The following is a 26001-nucleotide window of genomic DNA, read 5'->3' on the forward strand; positions in this document are numbered from 1 at the left end:
TGCTGCCCACACAGCATCAGGATGTGGGTCTCACCTCCGCCCCTGTGGCAGCAGCAGCTCGCAGCGCCAGGCTGCAGCGGGGAGCTGAGGTTGGTCCGACTCCCAGTGCTGCTGCTGCAAGGAGGGAGGCAGCTGCCTTGGCAGGAAATCCTTAGCGCTGCAGAGAGCTGTGTGCAAGGAGTAAAGCATCCCCCTTTCAAAACACAGAGAGCTTTGGTGAAGGCCCATGGTACTTGACATCTACCAGCTCCTTCATGCAGCGTAACATTGTCCTGACTTGGTTGCTGGTGACCTGCAGCATGACATCTCAATCAGCACCAGAAATTAAAATTTTAATGACAGCAAAATGAGCCCATTTTTGCTACACTGTGGAGTTCCAGCTGGGAGGATGCATAGGAAGAGCACAGCAAACATACCAGCTCACCTGAGCAGCTGAGGATAGGCTGCAGGAGCACCGTGGAGGCACTGTGGGTCTTTGAGTGGTTTCTTTGCTCGAGACTCACTTGAGACTAATACTATGCATAGATCTAAAAGTTCACAGTCACTTCAGAGCATATCACACAAGTACAGCACATCCAGAACAAAGAAAACCCCAGCACCCAGGGTGAGCTGCACCCTGTTGTCCTCTCCTCACACCTTTCTGCTCTGCGGCAGAGCCTCACTGCAATCTGTGCACCTCTCATTTTGGTCACTACGCCTAAGCTACCACCTCCACACAGCTTTTCCTGAGATGCGTGGAGAAACAGCTTCTTGTTTGATTATTTTTGCTATTACTGGAAATTGCCCACTGGGAGCATGACCTGAGAATAAATAGCAGAGACTACTGGGCTTCAGAAGAGCGAGCCTGATGTGGTCCAAGAAGGGAGGGATGACTTTCTGTCAAACTTAGAGACACATACTTCAGAAAAAAATATTTTGCTCTTAATCTACGTGGCTTGGATCCCTTTTAGGCCACAGGTTAACTTGCTGAAAGATCTCTGTCCTGTTTTTGCATAGGTCAGGGGCTGCTTTACTCCACTGCAAATGATGTCCATTTCAGATCTGACTGCAAAACCTGATGTGCAGGGGCTGGACAAGACAAGTGTTGGTGAAATTTAGCAGAAAAAAAAAAAAAAAAAGCTTTGTTCCTACATAGAGGAGGAAGGGGAAAACGTGGAAATGGACGACAAGCATTTGATAAGGAGCCTTCTGTTACTAAAGGGACATTTTTCCAATGCAGATACTCAACTCCTGAGCCTGCTTTCTGTGGGTATGAAGGTGGTATAGCTCTGAAGGGTGGCACAGTGGTAGCATAGGCAGACAAAGAGTGTAGGCAGTGAGAAGGGATGGAAATTCTGCATTTCCCATTATTCTGTTATTTGAAGGTGCTGCTATTTTCCTGCAGTGATCTTGTGATGGAAATTGAATGACTGTGCCAGCTGTTGGGGGGAGAGCTGTGCCATGCAAGGAAGGCTTTTGTCTGCAAGTCAGTTTTACAGAATCCTTTACTGCAGGATGCATGCCATGAAATCCTGCAGTGGTGCACATACACAAATATGTGGTGTGGGAAAGCAGATGTTGTTGCCATCCTTGTGCTACGAGCAAGGTATGATATAGAGCGCTACTGCTGCAAACCTCCAGGGGATAAAGATAGCTGGTGCTGGCATCCTGTTCACCACACTTCAGCTTCAACCTTAATTTCTGTGAAACCCATTCTTGGGCATTTAAACGCTTGTACATACAAAAAAACAAAGGTGGCAAGTTGCCCAAATGGCAGGAGCTGCAGTGCAGAGCTGGTATTGAGGAAGTGGTTAAAACTCATCTTTTCACAGTCTTTGCTTTATCATGTGGGGAATCTGTCACTGCCCACATGAAGGAACATTACCTGTAGTATACATTGTTATCAACCTGTTCTTGTAAAAGACTGCATTTTGCAGATCACCAATATGGATGCACATTAAAATAAACACTATCTGAAAATCAGCAGCTAAAGAGAATTGTCTTCTGAGTTTTGTTCTGATCTTCTCTAGGAAATAACCTCAAGGGTACTCGAAAGGTGTAGGGATTTTACCAGGGTAGGCTGACTTGCTAGAACATAACCTGCCCAAAGACAACCTGCTCTCAGTCTCTTTCTCCCAGGGAAAAGGAAAGAGGGAGAAAGAGAGAGGAGGTGGCTGGAGGAATGGTCAGTTATGTGAATCTGCCAGGACAGAAGAAAATGTGCAATCTGAAATAATCAGTGATAGGACAGGGGAGTTCTTCAGGTCTTGCATTTACACTGCAGGAAGAATCTTTATTATAAAACTTAAAACAGGGTGATATCCTGTTGAGAAAAATATACAAGGAACAAAAACTTCAAAGCACCATTGCATTTATCTGTCAATATTTGTGCTACCTCCTGCAGATCCCCAGGAAGATTTTACCCATCACTCTTACCATATAACAGTAATTTATTTGCTGCTTGCCTAGTTCACTCATTCACTAAGCTCTATCTGGAAACTTTGCTTAGATATCAGGTAGCAGCTAAGCCCTGGAGTGATTCCTTAAACTGAGGGACTGTTTCCCTTCACAAAGCATGCTCTCAACCCTGCGATGAGCACAGTCACTGCCTGTAGGATAAATCCACTCTGCTGAGACAAGTGAAAGAGCTGCCTGCTGTCCCAGGCTTGGAAATGAGAGCTGTTCCTCCCGACACCAGGCCTGAGCAGAGAGAAGAAACATTCCTAAGACAACAGTGTCTGCTCTCATCCACTCTCCAAAATTAGACATTTGTTCATGCAGACCAGAAGGCGGTGGCTTTCAGCCCCAGTGCCATAACCATCATCCATTTGGTATTAGTATGCAAACCACTGACCTTTCCTTAGGGGAGACTTAGTTGTCTCCCTCAGAGTGGCAGCTCACTCAGGATGCATGAGGAATTAAATAAGCATTAAAAAAAAATAAATATTATACATGCATTTTGTCAACATCTAGGTGAGGAATACTGAGGTGTGACTTTGACACCCTATCTGCATAGAGAGGCTGCGTATTCCCATCCTTCAAGGTTTTCATCATTTCATTAGGAATATTGGAGGCCGTGTGTCCTGTGCTGGAGGGACAGGGCATACCTCTTGGTGTGAAGTCTGTTAATAATTTTTCAGCCTCACTTCCACAAAGTCGGTTGGGCAGAAGGAGCTACTGGAAGGGGAGGAAGATGATAAAAAAGATGCTAAAAAATAAGAATCCCAAATAATACAAGCAGGCTTAAGCAAATGATTCTACTTTTCAGGTACCTCCTGTCCTAAAAAGTTGTCTGAACAGTGCATCCCCATACTTCCCTGCGATAGAGACAAAAATCTTCTTTGATAAACTATTCAGCTGGTGGGCAGGGGGTACCTGATGAATTTTGCAAGGTGATTTTCAGTGTTTGAAGTTCTCATTCACATTTGCTAAGCACGGGACAGAATAGTGTCCCTGTTCAGAATGGTGTCAGAGCACATGAAAGAGCAAGGTGCACTACAGCTTGCTCTGGTATTGTGTGATTTCCTAGTCTTACTTTGATAACAGGCCATTGCACCGAAACCTCCCCCTACAAGGAAACAGAAAGACTGTTTTTATTGAAGTACTGGGAGAATTTCTTGGTTTCAAATCAAGTCTAAAGTATGGAGCTTCTGCCTTGCAGCTCTACAGGATGCTGCCGACGAAAGAGGACTGTGAGGATGCTGTGTACAGAGACGAGCGTCTGTCCGTGTTGCGTCTGTTGAAGGCACTGTGTCCTTTGCAGATCAAGAGAAAATGGGTATATTTGCCAAAAGCCTCACAGAGATACTTCTTGAACTTCTCCCCAACAAAGGCGTAGATGATGGGGTTGAGGCAGCAGTGCACAAGGGAGAGTGTCTCGGCCAGCTCCATGGCCAGGTCAAGCCTTTGGCTAGTCTGGCAGTCATCGATGATATGCAAGCTCCTCATAGAGTCCAAAAAGAGCACGACATTGATGGGGGTCCAGAACAGGAAGAACACAATGACAACGATAAAAACCAATTTCATTGCTTTGTATTTGTTCTGAGTGTGGCACCTCTGCAGGTTTCTCAAAATGTTGTGGTAGCAGAAAGTGAGGATGCTCACAGGGAACAGCCACCCCATGATGTTGACTTCAGAATTACTGAAGACCTTCCAGCCATTACTGCTGCCAGGGTAGAGAGGGATGCACAGTGTCCTGTTATCATCATCCACTTCCTGGAAGAACACAAGGCCTGGCACTGATGCTAAAATGGCTACTGCCCAAAGGACCAGGCTTGCAATGATTCCATGGGTGGTTGTCCGGACCTGCAGGGCATATACAGAGTGCACAATGGCCAAGTACCTGTCAATGCTCATGATGGTTATGAAGAAGGCGCTGCTGTAGAAACCAATGAAGTAAGCAGAGCTGACAATTTTACACATGGCGTTGCCGAAAGTCCACTGGCTTACCAGGGAGTACTGAGTCAGGAAAGGGAGGGAGAAGACAAAGACGAGGTCAGAGATGGCGAGGTTCAGCAGATACACATCAGTCATGGCCCTGATTTTCTTAAAGACTGTTAGGACCCAAACAACCAAAGCGTTTCCCATGAGGCCAACCACAAACAATATAGAGTACAGCACTGGAAAAAATGAAGATGCAAATGATGGAATACTTTCAAATTCACAGTCAGTGTCCAGTTCAGGGTAGTACATGTTATCATAGGGTGCAGAGGAGTTAACTGCTGGTGACAAATGGTAATCCACCTGTTCAAGGACAATGAAGTTCGTGAGATCCTAATCTCAAATTACGTTCCTAGTAAAAATATAGTTCATCTCACATGAAGCCCACAAGTTAAAATCAGGTGTGCCTTGGCCAGGTCAGATGACACAAATGGGGAAAATGGAGAATGAACATGTGTGATGGCTCTGCCCTAACAGGATGAGGGTATTGAGCCAGAGGGGCAGGGAAGATGGAAGGAAATGCAGCTGCTGTGGTAAATCAGCCTCCTTCCACAGTTTCTTGATGTGCCTAGTCCCATGTTTGTATCCAGCCTGATCTGCTGGTCCAAGTGCTGGAGGGAGCACCACCAAAATAGCAGTCAAATGGGCAAGGGTGCTGAGAGCTCTCAGCAGAGGTTTTGCGGCTCAGTTCTATGTTCTGTCAAGATCTTTGTCCAGCTCATGGAGTCAGCTGGGTGCCCACGGCTCCAAAGCCATGCAGCTTCCTGGCAGTGCCCACCACAGCCTGCCCAGCCCACTGAGAGTGGTGAGGGCACATCTCCTGCACAGGGACTTCCCCTGTGACTCTAGGGAGGGGTGTGTGAGCCCTGACAAAAGCAGCCTCCTCTGCAGAAGGTGCCTTCACATACGCTACTTTCAAAGAACCCCAACCACTGAGATTTGTTCCACATCCTCACTGTCCCCGCCAGAATGACCTCTCCCAGTGACAGCCCCTCAGGAACAAGCCCAGATGCATCCACTCACCTGCAAGTCCTCCTGCTTTCCTCCGGCCAGCAGGCTCCTCAGGTCCCCATCCATAATCCAGTACTGTGTGAAGTGCCAGAAAAATGTCTCAGTGTATAAAGCACATCTGAGAGGTGAGTATATCTTCATACATATATAGTGGCAGCACTTACCTTAGTTTACCTTTCAGCACCAAGCCGCCAGCAAAGTCTTTACCCTAACAGCACAGAATCTCAAAGTGCCTCTTCCTCTGTGTGACAGATGTTATATTCAAGGTGCACAAACCCACAAGGCAGTCAGTTCATTCTCTTCAGTTCATGCTTACAGAAAAGGAAACGTGTGTCAGACTTATCTCCTGGATGATCAGTACGTCATTTCACATGAGCAGGAACGTCAATGAAAGAGCTCTGTCACTCACCCCACGCGTCTGCCAGGTGTCCTGTCTCCCACTGGGCACCCCAGCACCGTTGCCCTGCATCACCGTGAGGGGGAAGCAGCACTGCTGTTCTTGCACACCAGGGACTATCGGGGAAGATGTCTATGGGGGACGTCCCAGTGATGCAGATGAACAGGAGCCTGCACGTCACCCTTGTCAAAACCTGCACCAGAGGAGGTGGCCCCACTGTTACTGTCCCCATTGTGCTCGGTCACCTCCTCATTCATTGTGATCATAACAAGAGAGCAAAGCTCCTCCAACCCCACAGCAAGGTGGGCACCAGGAGGCCACAGTACTGCCAGAGCATCCAGCTCCTGCGTGGGCTGTGAGCTGCTCGGCTGCCATTGCCGCAGCCTCTGGTTGGCTCAGCAGGTCCCGGTGTCTGCAGCTGCCCCACGGATGCCCTGGTGGCTCCATGTGGGGATGAGGATGGCACTGCCAGGGGGCAGCACGGCTGTGGGGTCTTTGGAGCCACGGGCACCCAGCTGCCGCCATGAGCTGGACAAAGCAGCCCGACGCACCACCCCAGCACCACAAAAACCTCCACACAAACACACCTCACTTGGGTTTGCCAGCTTTATTGGAGGTGAAAGCTCACACCACTAGGCCAGCACTTCGAGACACGTGTATTTCATTGTGTCCTCAAAGCAGGAGCCAAACAAGATGCCGACTCACAGAATCACTGATTCGTGACCCCTCAGAACGCGGGGTCTCAAACCAGAGAAAGAAGCCCAAAGCAGCTTTCTAAACACAGCGCTCATCTCCAGGCCGCTCCACCACACACACCCGTGCTTAGCGATGCCCGCGGCACCGACCCATCACACGCCCGGGATGCAATAAGCCATAACTGACGCATCCCTCGGCACGCTAAGGGTTAAGCGGTGCGCATGCGCGGCTCGCTCCCGCCGCCGTCCGAGCCCGCGCTGGGATTGGCCGCCGGCGGGAAGGTCCGCGCGTCATTGCCGCCCGCCGCGCTCACTGGTTCAGCGGGGCGCTGGGATGCCGGGGCGAGAGGACGAGGTAATGACGTGCGTCCGGCCCGCTGCGGCGCACGCGAAGCTCGCCGGGGTCCCGCGCGGCTCCCCCTGCATGGCAGACGGGGGGGGGGGGGCGGCCCGCGTCGCCCGCTGCCCGGCGCCCCGTGTGCCGCGGGGTGCGAGGTGTGGGACCCGGCCGCGCGGCCGCGCCTTAAAGGAGCGATTTTCCGCCCTTCCCGTTCCTTGCGACGCGGTTTAGAAGCGGATAAAGCAGCCATGTCCCCCGTTCCCCTCCAGATGCACCCCGTGCTGAAGGCCTTCGTCTGCGGCTCCATCAGCGGCACCTGCTCCACGCTGCTCTTCCAGCCCCTCGATCTGCTGAAGACCCGCCTGCAGACCTTGCAGCCGGCCGTGGGAGGGTGAGGGCTGCGGGGTTGCGCCGGGCGCCCTTGGAGGGTAACTGGGTGGGTAATTGGACGGGTAACTGGTTTCGAGGCCCTATGGAGCAGCGGCGTGTTCTGGAAGGAGCGGCCAAGGGGCCACGAGGAGTGTATGAGGGCCGGGGTGACACGTGGAGGTGCGGCGATGGGCCCGGTGGTGCGGGGAGGCATTGGAGTGCTGTCTGGTGTTCCTTCCAGGTCCGGTCGTGCTGGGATGGTGACGGTGCTTTTCAGGGTGGTTCGAACTGAAAGTCTTCTGGGGCTGTGGAAAGGCGTCTCTCCTGTAAGTGGCTCTTCCGACCTTGACTTAATAATTACATGCACAAGCAAACCTGCCGTTTATTGATAACTAAGGACTGGATTGAAGTGGCTGGCTCCTGTACAATTATGAACGAAATCATGTGATGTGGCTGGTTAAATCCCCTTGTAAGAAGTTAATGGTTAATGTGGTGAGTGCCACTGGTGCATTCACTGCGCATTTGCAATCCAGAGCAGCTGAATGCACGAATAAACTTTGTAAACGTGAGTGGCAGCTGCACCAGCCTCATTCTGCTTTGGGATACTGTCTTTAGTATGAGAGTGGTGTGGTGCTGGAACAGGCTGCCCAGAGAGGTTGTGGATGCCCTGTCCCTGGAGGTGTTCAAGGCCAGGTTGGATGGGGCCCTGGGCAGCCTGGTCTGGTATTAAATGTGGGGATTGGTGGACCTGCATGTGGCAGGGGGGTTGGAGATTCATGGTGCTTGAGCTCCCTTCCAAACGTGACTTGACTCCTGCCCGTTAGATTTATGAACAGTGATGAAATCCTTGCTCTTTCAGCCTTTCTTCATAGGGGTGGTGCTCCAGGCCCCTCATGACCTTTGTCACCATCTTTGTGACACTCTTCCTTATACCCCAGGAAACCATTGGCTTTTAGTGATACATTTTGTCTAAAGTATGCTTTTTCCGTCTTTCTTTGCTTCTGCTTCTGTGAAGTCCTTTGCAAGATGTATTCCTGGGGTTGGGATTTACTTCAGCACTCTGTACACCATGAAGCAGAAGTTTCTAGGGGACCGTTCACCCACAGCCCTGGAGTCTGTCTTTCTGGGTGCCACTGCACGTGCAGTATCTGGGATTTGCATGTTGCCAGTAACAGTGGTGAAGACACGGTATGAGGTGAGTATGACTTTCTAATTAGTTCACTGTTAATGATGTCACATCCCTTTCTCTTGATGACAGACATTTTTGTCAGGAGGAAATTGCTGCCCCTTGGTACAGCCAGGGATTGCAGTCGTGGTGTCATCCTGCTTCACACATTCGGCCACAAGTGCCAAGCCATACCACTGATAACTAAGCAGAAAGTGAATGTGAAACTCACACTGAGATTTTAAAGTTGTGTTTGTATGCAGTGCCTCTGTAATTGTAGGATATTTTTGTTTTACCTTCTAGAGGCTGAGGTAGGTGGAACACAGTTTTTGCCTTGGCCTGTCCTCTTTACTGCCATCTCTTGTATCAGATGAGAACACTGGCCTCAGGGTGTGAGTGGAGCTCCTTGGCATGTGATGACTGACTCTTACCTACCTCTGCAGAGTGGAAGATTTGGCTATGGGAGCGTGTGTGGAGCTCTGAAGAGTATTTATCAGACAGAAGGGGCTCGTGGCATGTTCAGTGGGCTCACTGCCACCCTGCTACGGGATGCACCTTTCTCTGGGATCTACCTGATGTTCTACACGCAGACCAAAAAACTCACACCTCAGGGTAAGGCTGAACTTTGGAAGCTGTGACATAAAACATTGCTTTTCTCTCATTGTGCCCTAAAATTCCCTGCTCTGCTTATTGCACGTGTCATCAGTAGTTCAGTTACTCTGCTGTGGGGCTTTAGGTGAGATGTTTGCCTTTTGGTTGTGGAGAACTATAGATCTCATGTCAGTATAGAGATGGAAATTGGCCCAAGATTTACCGTCTTTTTGAGGACTCTTGCTTAAGGTGGGTGAGTGATGCATAAGTTAGAGTAGTGAAGAACTGAAAGAGGGGATGTGTTCAGCAGTGGTTTTTGCTGCTGGTTGTCTTGTATACTGATTAGTTTCCACTGAGCTGGGGTTTCTGCTTATGGAACTGGCTGAGGCAAGACTTGAACAACTTTTCCTTATCTAAGTTCTTGTTACATTCAGTTCCTTAGCAGTGAGTGCTTTAAACTGTTCTAACTTGTAGCCATTTTTCCCCTTCTGCTCTACCCTCAGGAGATTTTAACTTCTGTCATGTTCTGCCATTGATTCTATAATTCAGTAGATTTTCACTTCATTATGCAGTGTGGGTATTACTGGCCTCTTTTGTATCTGAGTGGGTTCCCTCTTCTCTGTCACAGTCCAGCCGGATCCAGTGCTCATGCCTGTGGTGAATTTTGGCTGTGGGATCTTTGCGGGAATCTTGGCTTCACTGGCAACGCAGCCTGCTGATGTCATCAAAACACACATGCAGCTGTCCCCTAAAAAGTACCGCAGGACAAGCCAGGCCATTGCTTTCATCTACAGGGTAAGGCAAATCTCTTCTAATTGGTGCAGCTGCAGCCTTGCTTCTGAGTCTTTTTGCCCAGAGCACAGTTATGCTGAGTCAGTTGTCTGTATGCTGTTGCGGTCTGGCTATTCACTGTGAGCATTTTCAGAAGATGGGGGGGGGCCCTTCCGGGGGAGTCTGAGGCTGAATCTCTTGTTACTGTTTTTTGCGTGGGGAATTTTGCTCAAGGAATTAACTGGATGGGTGCTGTGGTTGATGGTTTGAAGGCAGATGTTTCAGTCTGTTCCTTGAGTTTCTTTGTATTTAATAGGCTATTATCACTACTCAGATTATTTCCTGCTCCTCTTGAATGGATTACAAGGGAGTGGAACTTGCTCCCCAATTACTCTTGCCATTCCCAAATCCTTTAACTGTTTGCACAAAATTACAGAAGATAGGCAGTTGAAGAGTAAGCTGTGCCCACCTTTGTGGTCTAATTCCACAAGTATCTCTCCACACAGATCTGCCTCATGCATCAAGCTGCTGAATGATTAGGCTTCAGTTGTCTGCTATGCCTTTGTCTTCACACTGGTGGTTACTTCAGCTCCGAATGTGAGCTTGGAGTAGCTGTGCTTGCAGCTGCTGCCACCTGTGTAGGCACATTTGTAATTACCACACTGAGGCAAAGGGTTTCCTTAGAATGTAGTAGATCTTAGCAGCTTTGCTTTGTTTTCTTTCCTAAACAAGAATCTGTATTTGTGTATGGATTTTTTTTTTTTTTTTGTGCATGAACTGTTTCCTCCTAACAGATGTATTTATTTTCAGTACTTAAAAATTTCAGTTTTTAAAGAACAGTTATGTTATTTCTGTGTACAGGAATGAGCACTAAAACAAGGACAAGTCATTTTCCTGAAGCATATTAAAACAATTGCTCCTTGATGTTTTCTTTGTCAGGCTAGAGTGTGGCTTTCCCTGTCCTTTGTTATTTTGGCATACCCTTCTTTTTTCAGTGGGTGCCCTGTAATTGCACAGTGTTTTGGATTCTTCCTAAAGGTTGAATGTAATTTAAGCCTGGATCTTTCAGAGGCTGATCTGAATCTGAGCTGAAATACATGCTGGGCTGTTCCATGTAACAAATGATGAGGATTTAAAATGCTGGAGGTAGATAGTAATGGATTGCTGTTCGTTTTCTGCTGCAGGACTTTGGGTTGGTTGGCTTCTTCCGAGGCGGTGTGCCTCGTGCCCTCAGGCGTACTTTGATGGCAGCAATGGCGTGGACTGTATATGAGCAGATGATGGAAAAAATGGGCTTGAAATCCTGACTGACTTGCACTAGAACTGACCAGCCTCACTCCTTCTCCTGCTTGCTGTGACCAGCTGGCACTGGAAAGCTCCCAGCTCCAAGGAGGAATAAGCCTTGCTCAGCTGGGAGGAAGAAAGCCCTTCTGAGGCAGAGGATTAGGCCTTTAGGAAAGTAGAAGGAAGAAAGATCAAATCTTTGCATCTTTTGATCAGTGCATTCCAGAAGGACTGTACTTGGGACTGCCTTGGGCAGGGTTTCCACAGCATGGTATCTATGCTGAGAGAAGCCCATCTTAAAAATAGCTCTGTGCTTGCCACCTTCATGCAATGAGAAATTGCTGAGTGTCTGAGGAGAAAACAGTGAGGGCAGTGTTGACTGCAGAACCTGCTTAAGTGTTCCTTGCTGTCTGGCCAGTAAGGCCATCATGGTACACCATCTGATGCAGATCCTTCTTCCTCATATGCTTTGTTCTCCCTGGGAGCACTGCAGACCACAGTAGGAGACTGGATATGTGTCTTGATGTTTATAATGCAAGAGAAGAGAAAAGAAGCCCCGAGGGAAAACTAGGAATACATTTTCTGTCATTATTTTTGTACTGTGCTCGATAGCAGAGAAGGTAATGTGCACCTCCCTGCTGTGTTGCCTCATTTGGTAACTGAGCATCTTAACACTTCAAATACATTTCTGTAGCTACAACAGCGTTTGCAATGGAATTAGAAAGAGTAAGGCACTTTAAACCAGAAGTAGAGAGCGCATTAGTTGCTACCAAAATTCTACTGATTCCCTGAAAGACATTTTTCCTGCTAGTCACACTATATCAGGAGAACTTCAATGTTTTTTATCCAGTTGTACTAGAGACTTACTCGCTTCCTGTTGCTCATTTGCTGATCCCTCTGCTCCTTAGATGTAGCTTTTAAGATCATAGCTTCCAGAGCGTAAATGTATAATGGAAGCAGGTACAGATACTGACACTTTAAATTTCCCTGAGAAGCCACTACTGACTGCATGTGGAATATCTTTGGTTTGAGAGAAGAGGCTGTTCTTTTCTCTAAGCTTTCTCCAAAGTTTGAGGGGTTTCAGTGTTTGGTAGGGACAAAGAAACACTGGACAGATTGTCAGATGTTCATTTTCTTTTAGCAGGTAGCCTGTTCTTATTTTAGTATTCCTGAGTTTAAACTTGGAGATGAAGTGTGCGTGTGTGTATTCCCTATGCATTTTAGTTGCTGATGTAGCAATAGGAAAGCACTGTACAAATTGTACACACAGAGGCATAATGAGGCATGTGAGCAAGGAAAGCTAGGTGACAAATCTTGTATTAAGTTATGTCCTCATTAGAAATCTAAAATGCAGGAATACTTCAGTGGCTTTTAGGCCCTCTCCTTCTGCCTGGTCAAGTAACAAAGACCTGAAGAATCTAGTTGACTGCTGGCGTCTTCAAAGTCAGCTGATTTTCATCTGGGTTCTAGGCTAATGCTGTGTTAGATTTTTCTTCTTGAAAGCCCTTCCATTGCGTGCACTTTTTGGAGAATGAGGAGGCTCTTCATTGTTGCAGCAGTGTGAAAAAGTGTGTGCTTCTGACATGTGAACTAGCCTGGGCTCTTGGTGTTTAACAAACCTGTTTCACCACCTGTTTCACCAGTGGTTGGTGTTGTAAATCCAAAAACCTCGCTAGACATGAGCCAGTGAGTTTTGTCATGTGAGTTTGTTTTTATTATTTCTCTTGTTGCTTCCCTTACATATGGGGTAAGAGAGAGCCTGAGGTTCTGCTTTGTGATCTGACATCTGTATCAATAGGCAGGAAGACTCAGCTTCCTCAGCTCTGATCCTTACTACCCCTCACCCTTTTATTCTCTTCAAAAACATTCTATTTCTACAGTGATTCGTTGAAGTTACTTTTTGATAGTTATACCAAGTCAAAAACAAGTGTTTGGGTATATTGCTTGTGATGTTCTGTGCTTCTAATGAACAACAAATTATTGTTGTACAACTTAAATGCAAATAAAAACCAAAGAAAATTCCAGAGGCAGGTACTGAGTCTCCTGTCTGCATAACCCCTGCAATTCAGTGCTAACAATCCCAGCAGATAATCATTGACAAAGTCATTTTGGCCTGGATTTTGGAGAAGCTAAGGTGATAGTGTGAGCTTTTTTAGATTGCCAGATCACCATCAGACCCCTCTCCCAATGACCTCACTTGTTGGCAATTCAATGTTAGTGAACGTGCATTGATTCTGTTATTCCTGCAGCTGTGCTCTAAGAACACAACTGGTTAACAGATGGAGGCAGTCAGTATTTACCTGAAAATTATAAAGATACAGGAGAAATAGTCTGATGTCTATTGGTTTTGTGTTATTTCCATGCTGCCTGTAGTGTTTTTTCTTTTTGTTGTTGTTTGTTTCCTCTTGCACTGTTTTTAAACAGAACTGGAGCTTTGGGACAGTATTTTGAGTGTATGTTTACATGAAATATTTATGTGATAAGGAATATATTTATATTAAAAGCTGTGGTTACCAAAATTAAGAATGTCTTCTGAATATTTTTTTTTTCAAAAAAAGAAAATCTAAAGGGGTGGGATGGAGAAGAGGCTTAGGAAAGCAAAAGAAGCTTCCCAAGGGAACTGAACTGTTGGATGAGCTGAGATTTATGCAAGGCAGTGAGTATTCTCTTTTGGGGGCATAGTAAACACACCTAAATTGTTTTTTATTAAATGGAAAGAAATAATACATAGCAATTCTTGTCTTTCTCACACCATCCTATGTCTGCCTGTTGTGTGTGTCAAAACTGATAAGAAATTTAATCTCAATATCCAGTGTTAAAGATGCTTTCAGATGCTGGCATTCTGAGCACACTGGGTAGAGACTAACTTTTTCATCTCCAGCCAACCTGAACTGTGCTACTCAGGCAGTCTGCTCTTAACAAAAGGCCAGAAATTGTGCCTGGGATTTCATTTTCCACTGCAAAGCATGGTGCAAGGAGACAGCTGACTGCTGACCTCCTCTTGTCATAGTGCTGACCTGGGATTCATAGCATGCAGAGCTCCCAGAGCTCCTGCTGCCTTGCAGACCCACATTCACTTCAGAGGGCGTTTCTGTTCGCACCACTGCCAACTGTCCAGCTGGGAGGAGAGATAAGGGACAGGTTTGTCAACCCTGGGGGGGATGGGGGAAAGGGAACAGCTGAAGTCCTTGTAATAAAACATTGCCTTTAGTCTGCCCTCTACTTAAAAAAAAAAAAACAAAACAAAAAACAAACAAACAAAAAAAAACACCAGGCAAAATGAGGCTAAAGATGAGACATCTGCAACTTCTGTAGAACTAGAAGGCTTTGTTTCTCCAAAATGTGAAAGAAAAGCCTTTGGAATGCAGGCCAAGCTGGAATTTACGAAGATAATACTAGTAAGGCTCTAACAGATAGCAGTTCTAACTTCAGTAATGCAGTTGTGACACGTTTTTCTCCCATGAAACTGCAAGCTGAAGGGAAAACTACATCTTTAGAAAAAGAACCCTGCCTCCATGCATTGCATGAGTTGTCACTGCACTGAGTACTAACCTCAGTTTCATGGAGGTTTCAGCACGTTTCTGAAGAAAGCTGTAGCTGTTCCCAGAGCCAGTTTCCACAGAAGTATGTAGCATGATATTCAGTGACAAACAGCCTCACAAAATTCAGTCGCTGTGTTTGAATAAAGGCAAGTGGGACCACCTCTGGACAAAAGCCACGCAGCTGCAGGAGAATGGTTCTTTCTTTTCCCAGTGTACCATGCACTCAGTTAAACCTGTACCTGGAAGGACTTGAAGTTCACCTGTTAGGCTGTGCACTGCATGTGTTAATGTCTGGAAATACTGCTTTTGTACAATAATGCACAGCTTCACTGGATATGGGCCCATCTCCACACATAAAAATGAAACCAAGGTGTAGAAACAGATATGGAGTAATGAAGATAATCTGTTGCTTCAAATAAAAATACCATCAACTTTAAATAAAAAAAAAAAAAAAAAAAAAGACCACAACACACAACACCTCCAGACCTCCAGTGACCCTGGTTGCCTTCCGCCTGTTGCCTTTTCTCTCTGTTCTAATGGGATAAGGGAAGCAAAGCCCTCTCCTCCCTTCCCCATGGGGGCTCACCCTGGAACAGACTCTCCCTCTTCATGCTCCAGGGACAGGGGGAAGGGGATCCACAGACAACGTGAGATGAGAAGGAAGGACTCACACAACATATAAAAGGTAATGTGTCTTTTATTGACCACAGGAAGACTGTGTTAGCTGGCTAACACCTCTGTTTCCCACCTGTGGGATGTCCTTCCTGAAGCAGTGTGAGGCCATAATCCTCTCGGCTTGACTATTTCTGCATCTTTGTCAATGGGATCCTAGGCATGGTACTGCACAACTGTATCCCCTTCACTGGATGCTCACCAGTTCCACTGAATGGAACTGCCAGACCAGAACTTAGTGGGACAGGGAAAAAAAGGCTTAAACAACACCTGTAACTCAGCAACTCCATGGATAGTAGGGAGGCTGTGCACAGGCTGGCTGAAGGCAACACCTTCACTCTCCATTTCCTCAGTTGCCTTCTGGCAGTGGACCAAAGCACCCTTTTGAGGCACTGGGCCGAGGCATCAGAGAAGCCAGGGTCTCATTCAGCTGAGTTCCCACCTCTTCATTGAGGAATCCTAGGCAACATGAACAGTGCAAACTTTTGTGGGAGATGGCTGTGCATTTATGTTCTCATTTTGGTCTTAGTGTGGATCTTCCTCCACTGACTCCATACTATCTCCTGCATGACACCTCCAGACATGCTCGATGGCAAAGATAGAGCCCAAAGATCTGCCTTCCTGATCCTCTCTCATGTCACCCACCAAATAAACCATTCGATCCATTCTTCAGAGGATCCCTTCTGCATAGATGTCTGTGCAGCAGCCAGGTGGCTTTCCCTCCACTTGGGGATCCCATTACAGACTCCTTGCTCAGAGGTGGCTCCTAGCAAGGGTGGCTCCTAGCAAGGGCTGTTGCTCTTCCCAGCAGCCTGGGTTAGCTGCCAGGGAGATTATCTTTCTGAGGCTTTGTGAGCACACCAGGAACCTCAACCTTACTGATAGACTTCTGAGAGGTTGGCACTAACTCAGTGATGCTTCTGTGCCATCCTGCCTCAAGTCTCATTGCTGCTGCAGAAGTGACCATATGCTAAGGACTCCTTTCTGTGGGTTCACTCCCGTGTGCCAACTTGCTTGCTAAGGCTGCTCCTATGTTCAGGAAAAGCCTTCTGTGTCCCATTGTGCATCCTGGGCTCCAACCCTGCTGCTCTGCACAAGGCTTCTTCAGGGATGTCACTGCCTTGCTGGTACTGACAGTTCAAAATAGCCCCAGACCACACAGATCTGGAATCATAGAGTGATTCTGTGAGCTAGAAAGGACCCACAAATCAAATTCCTGGCTCAACAGTAGAGAAAGTAATCGCATTACTACAATTAATCAGCACACTGCTAATATTTGAGAACACAAAGCAGACCTGAATTAGGCCTCCATTTAATGGGAAATAATCCGGCAGTTGTGGCAGGGGTGTTCTGTCACAAACTCACCCAGTCTAAAACTTAAAACAAAAATATCTTAAAGCCATAATTAGACTTCAGCAAGCTCTGTAATGCTGGGAGCATATTTGCACTCCCCTTGGCCACTTCTCCCAAGCCACCACAGTATTTCATGACTTAGTTTCAAAACTTACCATGAAGGGTCCTGTGTCACCTTTGGCTCACTGCCATCTGGGTACAGATCCCTCCTGTACTGTAGCTTTCTGCACAGAACACAACATACAACTGTAAGTGAGCTGTCTGTTCATGCTGACACACACAAAAAGTGAAATGAAAATCAGCTCCACTGGATTTCATTAGCGCAGATCATAACAGCTATGAAGATCTTACCCTCATAAAGAAATATCCCAGCTGGTGAAGAAGCAAACTTACTGCAGTAATCAGGATAAGTTTCATTCTTTATCACATGAGAAACATGCAGAGCTGACTTAAAGCAAGCTATGAACAAGAGCTGGAGATCACTTTGAATAGCCTCAAATACAACACTTATACAGAAAAGCTGTTCTTTCCCAGCTTTTTGCTTATGCCAACAAGAATTTAGCTCAGGCCTCCTTCTCTTTTCCTTCTGTGCTAACTGCCGCATTTGTTGGCTGCACTGAGGATTTCTAGCACATCCACACCTGTGGATACAGGGTGTTTGTTCTGTGCACCAGCTTTCTGCATCTCAAGTTAGTGACAGGTTGGAACCACACAGCCACAACAGAAACAACCACACAGAAACAAGGAAGCACTTCAGAGCCACAGCTACTGCTGTTCTTCACCTGACCGGTATTAAAGGTGCTATCATATTTAATTTTTATCTACACATCTTACCCTCCTGGTTTCCATGGATTTAAATCATTGTTAATTGTTCGAATCTACAACCACTGATCTCAATGGTTTTACGACACAAACTTATGTTTTGCTGAAGGCATCTAAGTTCTATGAACAGAAATGGACATACAGAGTAAGAGCTGAACTCCTGCAGGCAGACCTGATCTATGCAAGAAACCTTCTTTAGCTCTGTGGTTTTCTGAAACCATCTCGCTGCCTAAGCAGTGGACTGAGCTGCAGACTTCAGGCTGCCAAAAACTGACTGCAGCCATTTTAAACTCCTTTAACATTGTCCTGCAAATGGCATCTGGTAGCTGGTGTCCTACCTGCCAATCCTATACACAGAGAACAGAAAAATGTATTTAGTTTGTATTTGTGCAAAGATGGGTGCTAGGTGCAAATTTCACAAAGCTAGCACACCTTCAGCAGACCCACAAAATAGTACTTATATTAGTCTGTAGTTACATAGACATTTACTACAAGAAATAGCATTAGATATATCTACTTGTTTTCTGTTGGCTCTATGTACCCAAACTAGCATGCATGCTCCCCGCTGTGGAGGAGGCATTTTTGGCTTTAAGCTGAGTCAGTGGTCACCATCTCCATTTCACAAGCTGAAAGAGCTGGGTCTGTTCAGACTAGAGAAGGCCTCAAGAAGACCTGATTGTGATCTTTCAGTATCTAAAGGGGGATGATAAGGTAGGAGACATGCTTTTCAGCAGAGTCTGCTGTGGTGGTTTCAAACTGAAAGAGGGAAGGTTAAGACTGGATATAAGGAACTTATTTATTTATTAACAATAAGGATAGTGAGACATTGCAAAAGGTTGCCCAGAGAGGTGATGGATGCTGCCCTTGGACTCACTCAAGGCCAGGCTGGATGGGGCACTGAGCAGTGATCTAGCTGCAGATGTCCCTGTTCACTGCAGGGGAGCTGGACTAGGTGGCCATTAAGGGTCCCTTCCAACTCAAATGATTCTATGATCTCCCCCTGCCACTTAGCCTTTCCCCCACCTACCAGCTGAGAGCTGGGGCTTTTCAGCCTGGAGAAGGCTCCAGGGGGACCTTATAGCAGCCTGCCAGTACCTGGAGGGTGCCTACAGGAAAGCTGTGGAGGGACTTTTTATAAGGGCATGTAGCAACAGGACAGGAGAAATGGTTTTAAACTTGAAGAGGATAGATTTAGAATAGATGTTAGGAAGACATTATTTCCTGTGAGAGTGGTGAGGCACCTGAACAGGTTGCCCACAGAGGCTGTTAATGCCCCCTCCCTGGAGTTGTTCAAGGCCAGGCTGGATGGGGCTCTGATCAGCCTGGTCTAGTGGGAGGTGCCTATAGTAGTGGAGCTGGAACTAGAGGTCCCTTCCAACTCAAACCATTCTATGACTCTATGATTAGTGACTGAGCCATTTTAAAGTGTCTCAGTACACAAAAAAGTGAATTTTCAGGTTGCTTAAGAAAATAATTAAAAATACTGTCAAGCTTTATGACCCTTCCAAGGCCTTTCATGAGTTGTGGAGCAAGAGCTCTTGCAGATGGAAGAGCTAGTCCACCTGAAAAGGCCCAAGGTGCAAGTATAAGAAATTAGAGATTGCAGAGGAGCTTGGAATGCTTATGAGCAGCACTCATTTGATAACACTGCATGTATTGCATTTTCTCTACTAATCTTTCAATCGTTTTTCAAATCGTTTTATTTTCAAATAAACTTCTAATACAATTTTAAAAATTATTATTCTTCTACGGTGTTTTCCAAACCAAGCATACCACGCACCACAGTAACAGCACCTGTCTCCTCCCCCCCCGAGTCTCCTTCTGCTAGGAGATACATGTTGAACATAATCCCAAATGTCAACTTTCGCTCTCCACATAGCAGGAAATTTAGGTTAGTTGTTAGGAGGAAGTTTTTCATTATGAAGGTGGTGAGGCTCTGGCACAGGCTGCCCAGAGAAGCTGTGGATGCCCCATCCCTGGTGATATTCCAGGCCAGGTTGGATGGGGCCTTGGGCAGCCTGGTCTGGTGGGTAGCAGCCCTGCCCACAGCAGGGGAGTTGGAACTAGATGATCTTTTTGGTTCTTTCCAACCCAAGAAATTCTATGATTCTATGATTCTTGCTCATTTCAGCATGGCGTTTTGTTTTACATACCTTTGTCACCACCACGTGGCAAATGTGTGAATTACTCTCTTAAAGAATAGTGACAAACAAATCATGTAGTTTTGGTAGATACTATCATCCAAGAAGCTGAAGAATGAAGGGCAGCTTTCTATAAAGTTATGCTCTGTAGCACGGTCATAACTGCATTCCTCTTCGCTCTTCATATGCTTCACTCATACCAGTCAGGTAGTTTGTTTCATGGTTCTAGCTGCAGTGCCACTAAAGCCATTGCTAGCCTAGTGCATGACATTGTCCACAAGGAAATGTATTTGTCACGTGAAGTTAGGTATAGCAGGAACAGCCTCGCACTGTGGATGAACACTCTTTTTGCTGTAATAATCTTCCATTTCATTGCACAAGTAAGCTGAAGCACTTCTAGAGCTTCCCAATTCAGTATTCTATTCATTCTATTACCATCCAGTAATAGAATGACAGATTTTTTTATTGATTCAAATGAATAACAGACACTGGTACAATGAAAGGAACATCAGTTGGTCACTGATAACATATTTGGTGAAGCTTTGTGGAGTCTCAAAAGCTCAGCAAGCAGCAAACCACCTGAAATACCAGGTAGAGTGCTGCCAGGCAAATCAGTTGGCACCACAAAGGGGCAAAGGGTAACCTTGTTCCATGTGAACCATCCACTGGACAGGAAGACTGAAGGTGATTTTTGATAGGGAAAGAGGAATTTATATGCAGAATAATGGGCAAGGTGTTGTCACAAACGGGTACTGGTTGCCCACTGCACTCCTCAGCCTGCCTTCAGGGTGGCAAAGAGCACTGTGAAAGAGCCAAGGGACGAGGTACATAGAAACATGACGACAAGCAGAATCTCAAATGCTTATTAAAGGAAATGCCTAATGGCAAAATTGGAAGCCAAAGGAATGTGATGAAACACTAATGCTAAGTGTGACTTATTTCACCAGTGACATATCAAAACGCCCGCTGCTCCTTTTTGGGGCAAGGGTTGTGGTTAGACTGTTTGGTGAGCACATCGCTACTGTTCCAGCAGCGCTTAAGGGTAACACGAATCAACCCCTCCCTTCTGCGCAGCTTCCCCATGGCACAGACAAGCTACGCCCACCCGCCCCGCAGTCCGCCACGACACACGCAGGCCGCGGGTCGCTAGGCGCCTACTTCCTTAGCAACCCGCGGAGCCCCGCCCTTTCCGGTGAACGCGACGCTCCCATTGGCTGTCGGGGAGGCTATATATTGACGTCATACGGCCCGCGCCTTCCTTTTCGTTCGGCGCCCGCCGAGGCCTCTACACGGCGTTGTCCGCGTGAGTCGCGGCTCCGGCGGGGCGGTTTGGGGGCTGGTGGCGGTGCGCGCACCTTGAGGCGTTAATGGCTCTTAGCGGGTGTTCTGTGCGTGCTCCCCTCAGCGGGCCGAGCTTCCTCGGGGAAGCAGAGGGGGATTGAAGGGTAGGCCGCCGGCGCGGGCAAGATGGCGGCCGGGGCGCCCGCCACGTGAGGGACTGAGCTGGGTGGTTGTGCCCGCAGGTTCCCTGTCGTTGCTTCTTAAGGGAAACTCCACGATGTCCGGAGGTCTCGATGTCCTGCAGATGAAGGAGGAGGATGTCCTTAAGTTCCTCGCTGCCGGGACCCACCTGGGAGGCACCAACCTCGACTTCCAGATGGAGCAATATATCTACAAGAGGAAGAGCGATGGTAGATCGCTGGGGTGGGAGTCTGGGTTGCAACAACTGGCCTAGCTGGGAGTTGATGGGCAAAACTTGGAAAAAGAGCCGATTGCTACTGTTTCAGTTTCCCAGTAGTTCGTGGCCCTGCAAAGTACAGAAATCCAAACAAATCGCGTTCCTCAAAAAAGTAAAACAAAGCACTTCTGATAGAACACAAAGGAATGAATTGGATTGAGGCGTCTCTACTAGTTCCTGACTGTAGCAATGTAGCAATAAGTGTAGTCTCAGTAGTAATTCGTGCTTCCTGTGCTGTTCTTAAATCTAATAGGCACCATGTGAAAAGGTTCCGGCTCATAACAGACACAGGTTTGTATTTATGGGTTGGACCATAATGGCTACAGTTCAACTATCTTAAAATCATGTTGTTGGATTTTTCTTGGAACAGCTTTCTGCTAACTCGTGTTTTGTAGTAACTGCAGCTCTGTGACAAGTTTAATAGCAGGCGAGCGCTATCTTGATTTAGAAGTTTCTTTACTTGTTACTCTAAATCGTTTTGTCACCTGTAGGTATTTACATTATCAATCTCAAGAGGACCTGGGAGAAGCTCCTCCTTGCAGCCCGTGCTATTGTGGCTATTGAGAATCCAGCTGATGTGAGCGTCATTTCTTCCAGGAATACTGGACAGGTATGGGAGTTCTTTACTTACCTGAGGCATTCATTATTGGGGGCAGGACTGTTGCCCTGTAGCAGTGCATGCCATTGGCAGCTTGATGATAAACAGTGACCCAACAGCTTCAGAAGTGTATTTCTTTTGCTGTGGTTGAAGTGTAGAGCAGCTCTATAGAGGGTCTGTGCACAGCCCCAGATCCTGTAGATTTCAGAGCAGATATGAGTAGTTGAGTGGTATGTTTTTTCCTTTTAGCCTTATTTGAATATGTTCTTCTGGACCTCCTCCATTTTTGGGGTCATCAGTGTGGCTTTTGGGAACAAAAAGCACCTGATAGATCTAAGTTTTTTTTTTTCCAAAGAGGGAATAATATTCTTTTACTAGAAGGGGAATTGTAACAAGGAAACAAACATTTCAGATTTTTCCTGTACATTTTAAGCAGAGAAACTTTCATAGAAAGGGATGCAACATTCAAATTAAATCTAATTGTCACTGAGATTTACTGCTGAACTTAATTTCTTTGTCCTAATCTAGACAGTGCCACAAACATAGGAGAGAATGCAGAATGACGTTGAGTGGATTTACAAAAGAAAGATGGGAGCACCTACTTATCCAACTTGCACACTGTTAAAGCTTGATGCTGAGGTCAGTTCCTGACCGATGAGCTCTCAAGTGTCGGAAGTGTGCTACAACAAGGCAGTTGGCAGAGTGCTTGCTAATGCCAGGAGAGGAGCTGCCTCTATGATTGGTGTTTGATAGCAGCTCTGCCACATGCTCTGTGGCTTACGCTTGAGAAATTAGAAACTATTGCAAATGAGCAGGAGCTAGCAGTTGCAATCTTAGTAGACACTGTTACAGTTTCCATATATGTACTAGTGAGCCTTCTTTGTAGTTAATGAATGTTAATGCTACTGCATAGTAAACGGATGCAGAAATAATGGAGAATGGCTTTTTTTTTTTTTTTTTCTTATATGACTCGAGAACAGTCCAGGGAGAGCAGGAATGTGGTTTAGGAATTGAACTTTGTAGGTCACTTTGATGGTTGGACTTGGTGATCTTGAAGCGTCGCTTTTCAACCTAGATGATTCTGTAATGCCATTTGTTTAATCTACCCTTTTCATGGTTTGATGGAGGTTCTTAACTTTGGAGTGGAGCATACAACACAGTTTAATGGGGGGAGAGAAACTTGTTCTTCACACTGACTGCACAGCCTTGCTGGTGGATGTGTTCTTATCACTCCTTTTTGTGGTGTTGGTGTAGTGATCTTTAAAAGCGGTATGATTTTCACCCATCCAGAGAACTGGTATGTTGAGCCCCAGTGTCATAGGAATGGAAACAAGTTTACGTGGTCACTGACAGCATACCAGGGTGAGTTGGTTGAAACTGAATTTCCTACTTCACCTCTTGATTTGTTTTGCAGCGTGCTGTTCTGAAGTTTGCTGCTGCCACTGGGGCTACTCCTATTGCTGGACGTTTCACTCCTGGTACTTTCACAAATCAGATCCAGGCAGCTTTCCGTGAGCCACGGCTCCTGGTTGTTACAGATCCCCGAGCTGATCATCAGCCACTGACTGAGGCTTCTTATGTCAACATCCCCACCATTGCATTGTGCAACACTGACTCCCCACTGCGCTATGTGGACATTGCTATCCCCTGCAACAACAAGGTTACTGCTTTGTAGAACGTAAAGCTGCTTTCTCTAGAGTGTGCTGTAGGTTGCAAGATAGATGTTTTTTGTAGGGAAGGTTAGCGTGTATCTGGTGTGACTCCCAGGGTGGTTAGCTAATAAATTTCTGCCAAGCCAACAGGTAGGTGAGGAGGGTTTGAGCTTGCACACTGTTGGAGCTTGGAGCTGAGGCCAACTTCTGGCCAAGGAACTCTCAAGCGTAGGATGTGTGCTACAGTAACATGGCAGGACTTACTGACAGCCTGAGGGTCTTCGTGTCCCTGTGAAAGGATTTTGGTAGTCAATCTTGCCACAGTTCATAAGCATGAAAGAAAAGTAACGTGACTTTGTGAAGAAACTGTAATGAAGTAGATTCTTACTAGCAGCTGGAAGGTAAAATCTAGGGAAGTGGTAAACTAGCTTTGATCTCTATCTAGACACTGCTACTAACAAAACAATGTAAGCCAAATCTGAGCTGGAATGAGTCTGTAAGATTAATTTCTTTGTATTAGCATGTGATATGGATGTGTAATCCTTGTGTTTTTGGATAAGATTTACATGGGACATTGAATAGGAGTACTGATTGAGGCAAATTCAAATGCAGGTGACTGCAGTGCTGCAGAGACCTGAAAATGTTGCTGTGAATTTGAATTTGCTGTGTCCTGAGTCCATGGACATCATAGATCTGTCAGGGATTCTCTTGCCTGAAAAGAATTTTGTGTGCAAATAAGTTTCCCTTTAAAGGTGTATGAGGGCAGGGGAGGGAAAAGGCATTTAAAGGTGTATATTTGAAGCAGATCTTAATGTAACTTTATTTTCCTGTTCCAGGGAGCCCATTCAGTGGGCCTGATGTGGTGGATGCTGGCTCGAGAGGTCCTGCGCATGCGTGGCACCATCTCCCGTGAACATCCATGGGAAGTCATGCCTGACTTGTACTTCTACAGGGATCCTGAGGAGGTAAAGACCTGTGGGAGGGAGTGTGAGTGAGATGTGCTGCTTGTATACCTGCCCATGGTTCTCTGTGCTTGCCCCTGAGGGCAGATACTTGCCAGTCTCATAGATTTGACACTAAGTGTCAAATCTATGAGATTAATTGGTTGTCTGTCAGCTGGTACATGTTGTCTGGTGTGTGGTGAGGAGCGTCTGTTCGTGTGCTATGTTGGCTGTGTTCTTCCTTGCAGATTGAGAAGGAGGAGCAGGCTGCTGCTGAGAAAGCAGTGACAAAGGAGGAGTTCCAGACCGAATGGACAGCCCCAGCTCCTGAATTCACTGCTCCTCCTCAGCCTGAGGTTGCTGATTGGTCTGAGGGAGTGCAGGTCCCATCTGTGCCAATCCAGCAGTTCCCCACAGGTCAGTTTTGTGAAGGGGTGTCTAGAGGAATTGGGATCTAGAGAGCAGAAATAAATTGTCGCTGTGTGATTAGCTGCAGGGTTGTGCACAGTGCTGGTGTACTGATTCATCTGTCTTTAACAAGTCACAGATGCTGGTATTTTGTAGGGAAAATTGAGGAGTATACTTCACTTGCTTTATGCAAGTTTTTGCCAGCAATGTCTTTTAAGCAGTAAAATGATGCATTTTTAAGGCAGAGTGGATGTGAGTGTGTACCTTAGTTACGGCACTTGGAACTCCCAAGTAAGTTGATTTGGAGTCATGAGAAGAACACTAGTTTGTGTACTTGCATATACCTGTACAAGAATGTCAGTGTGCACTGTGTTTTATGGATAAAAAGAGTAGGAATGCAATGAATTTTGTTGTTTGTAATTTCAGAGGACTGGAGTGCCCAGCCTGCCACTGAGGACTGGTCAGCAGCTCCCACTGCCCAAGCTACAGAGTGGGTTGGAACTACCACAGAGTGGTCTTAACTTCAGAGCCGCTGTACTGTCAAAAATAAAGATCAGTTTAATATCCATTCTACTTGTATGAGTGCTAGTTGGTATGGGTTTTTTTTCTTCAACATGCTGGATGGTTGTGATGTCAGCCAAAGGCCTCACAGACTTGAGAGGTGGGCCTGTGTGAACAGTATGAAGTTCAGCAATGTCAGGTGCAAGACCATCCACCTGGGTCATGGAAATTCTAGATGTATGCAGATAGGGAGAAAAAAATCAGTGAGCAGCCCTGCAGACAAGGACTTGAGTGTTCTAGTGGACAAAAAATGACATGAGCCAGCAGTGTGCTTTTGCAGCTTGGAAGGCCAACAGGATACTGAGCTGCAACAAAAGAGGGGTGGCCAGCAGGGTGCTGGGGCTGATTGTACCTCTCTGCTGTGCCCTTGTGAGGCCCCATATGGAGTAGTGCATTCAGGCCTGGAGCTACAGCACAAGACGGGGGGATCTGTTGGGAGTGGGTCTAGAGGAGAGTCATGAACATCATCAGAGAAAGGAGCACCTCTTTATGGAGGATAGGTTGAAGGAGCTGGGCTTCAGGCTGTAGAAG

The 26001-nt window shown here is 46.5% G+C and overlaps 3 protein-coding genes and 2 non-coding genes across 6 annotated transcripts; 4 read left to right on the forward strand and 1 right to left on the reverse strand.

Annotated features, from left to right (window-relative positions):
* Positions 1-2345: 2345 nt before the first annotated feature.
* Positions 2346-5685, reverse strand: LOC122189599 (C-C chemokine receptor type 8-like). Of its 2 annotated transcripts, none has more exons than XM_042888899.1 (3): positions 5595-5685; positions 5443-5505; positions 2346-4722 (listed from the first exon to the last, which is right to left on the reverse strand). In XM_042888899.1, exons 2-3 carry the CDS (start codon positions 5494-5496, stop codon positions 3643-3645), a joined length of 1134 nt encoding a protein of 377 aa, XP_042744833.1. In that variant the 5' UTR covers positions 5497-5505; positions 5595-5685; the 3' UTR covers positions 2346-3642. The 2 variants fall into 2 exon arrangements, with proteins under 2 accessions (XP_042744833.1, XP_042744834.1); XM_042888900.1 differs by having other exon boundaries at positions 2346-4598; positions 5595-5611.
* A 1127-nt stretch (positions 5686-6812) lies between these two features.
* SLC25A38 (solute carrier family 25 member 38) lies at positions 6813-13565 on the forward strand. Its single transcript, XM_042889087.1, has 7 exons — positions 6813-6877; positions 7132-7253; positions 7473-7557; positions 8247-8426; positions 8840-9008; positions 9616-9782; positions 10943-13565. Exons 1-7 carry the CDS (start codon positions 6857-6859, stop codon positions 11063-11065), a joined length of 867 nt encoding a protein of 288 aa, XP_042745021.1. The 5' UTR covers positions 6813-6856; the 3' UTR covers positions 11066-13565.
* Positions 13566-20797: 7232 nt separating this feature from the next.
* On the forward strand, positions 20798-25477 carry RPSA (ribosomal protein SA). The gene is made up of 7 exons (XM_042889167.1): positions 20798-20875; positions 21096-21263; positions 21802-21920; positions 23323-23568; positions 24397-24525; positions 24750-24918; positions 25336-25477. The coding sequence occupies exons 2-7, from the start codon at positions 21131-21133 to the stop codon at positions 25428-25430; spliced, it is 891 nt and encodes a 296-aa protein (XP_042745101.1). The 5' UTR covers positions 20798-20875; positions 21096-21130; the 3' UTR covers positions 25431-25477.
* Positions 22519-22677, forward strand: LOC122189890. Its single transcript, XR_006182013.1, has one exon. It is a non-coding gene; the product is annotated as a small nucleolar RNA SNORA62/SNORA6 family (small nucleolar RNA).
* Positions 23731-23886, forward strand: LOC122189891. Its single transcript, XR_006182014.1, has one exon. It is a non-coding gene; the product is annotated as a small nucleolar RNA SNORA62/SNORA6 family (small nucleolar RNA).
* Positions 25478-26001: the final 524 nt, after the last annotated feature.

This window comes from Lagopus leucura, unplaced genomic scaffold (genome assembly GCF_019238085.1).
Source record: "Lagopus leucura isolate 7727_CA_CO unplaced genomic scaffold, USGS_WTPT01 Super-Scaffold_100157, whole genome shotgun sequence".
NCBI classification, from domain to species: Eukaryota; Metazoa; Chordata; class Aves; order Galliformes; family Phasianidae; genus Lagopus; species Lagopus leucura.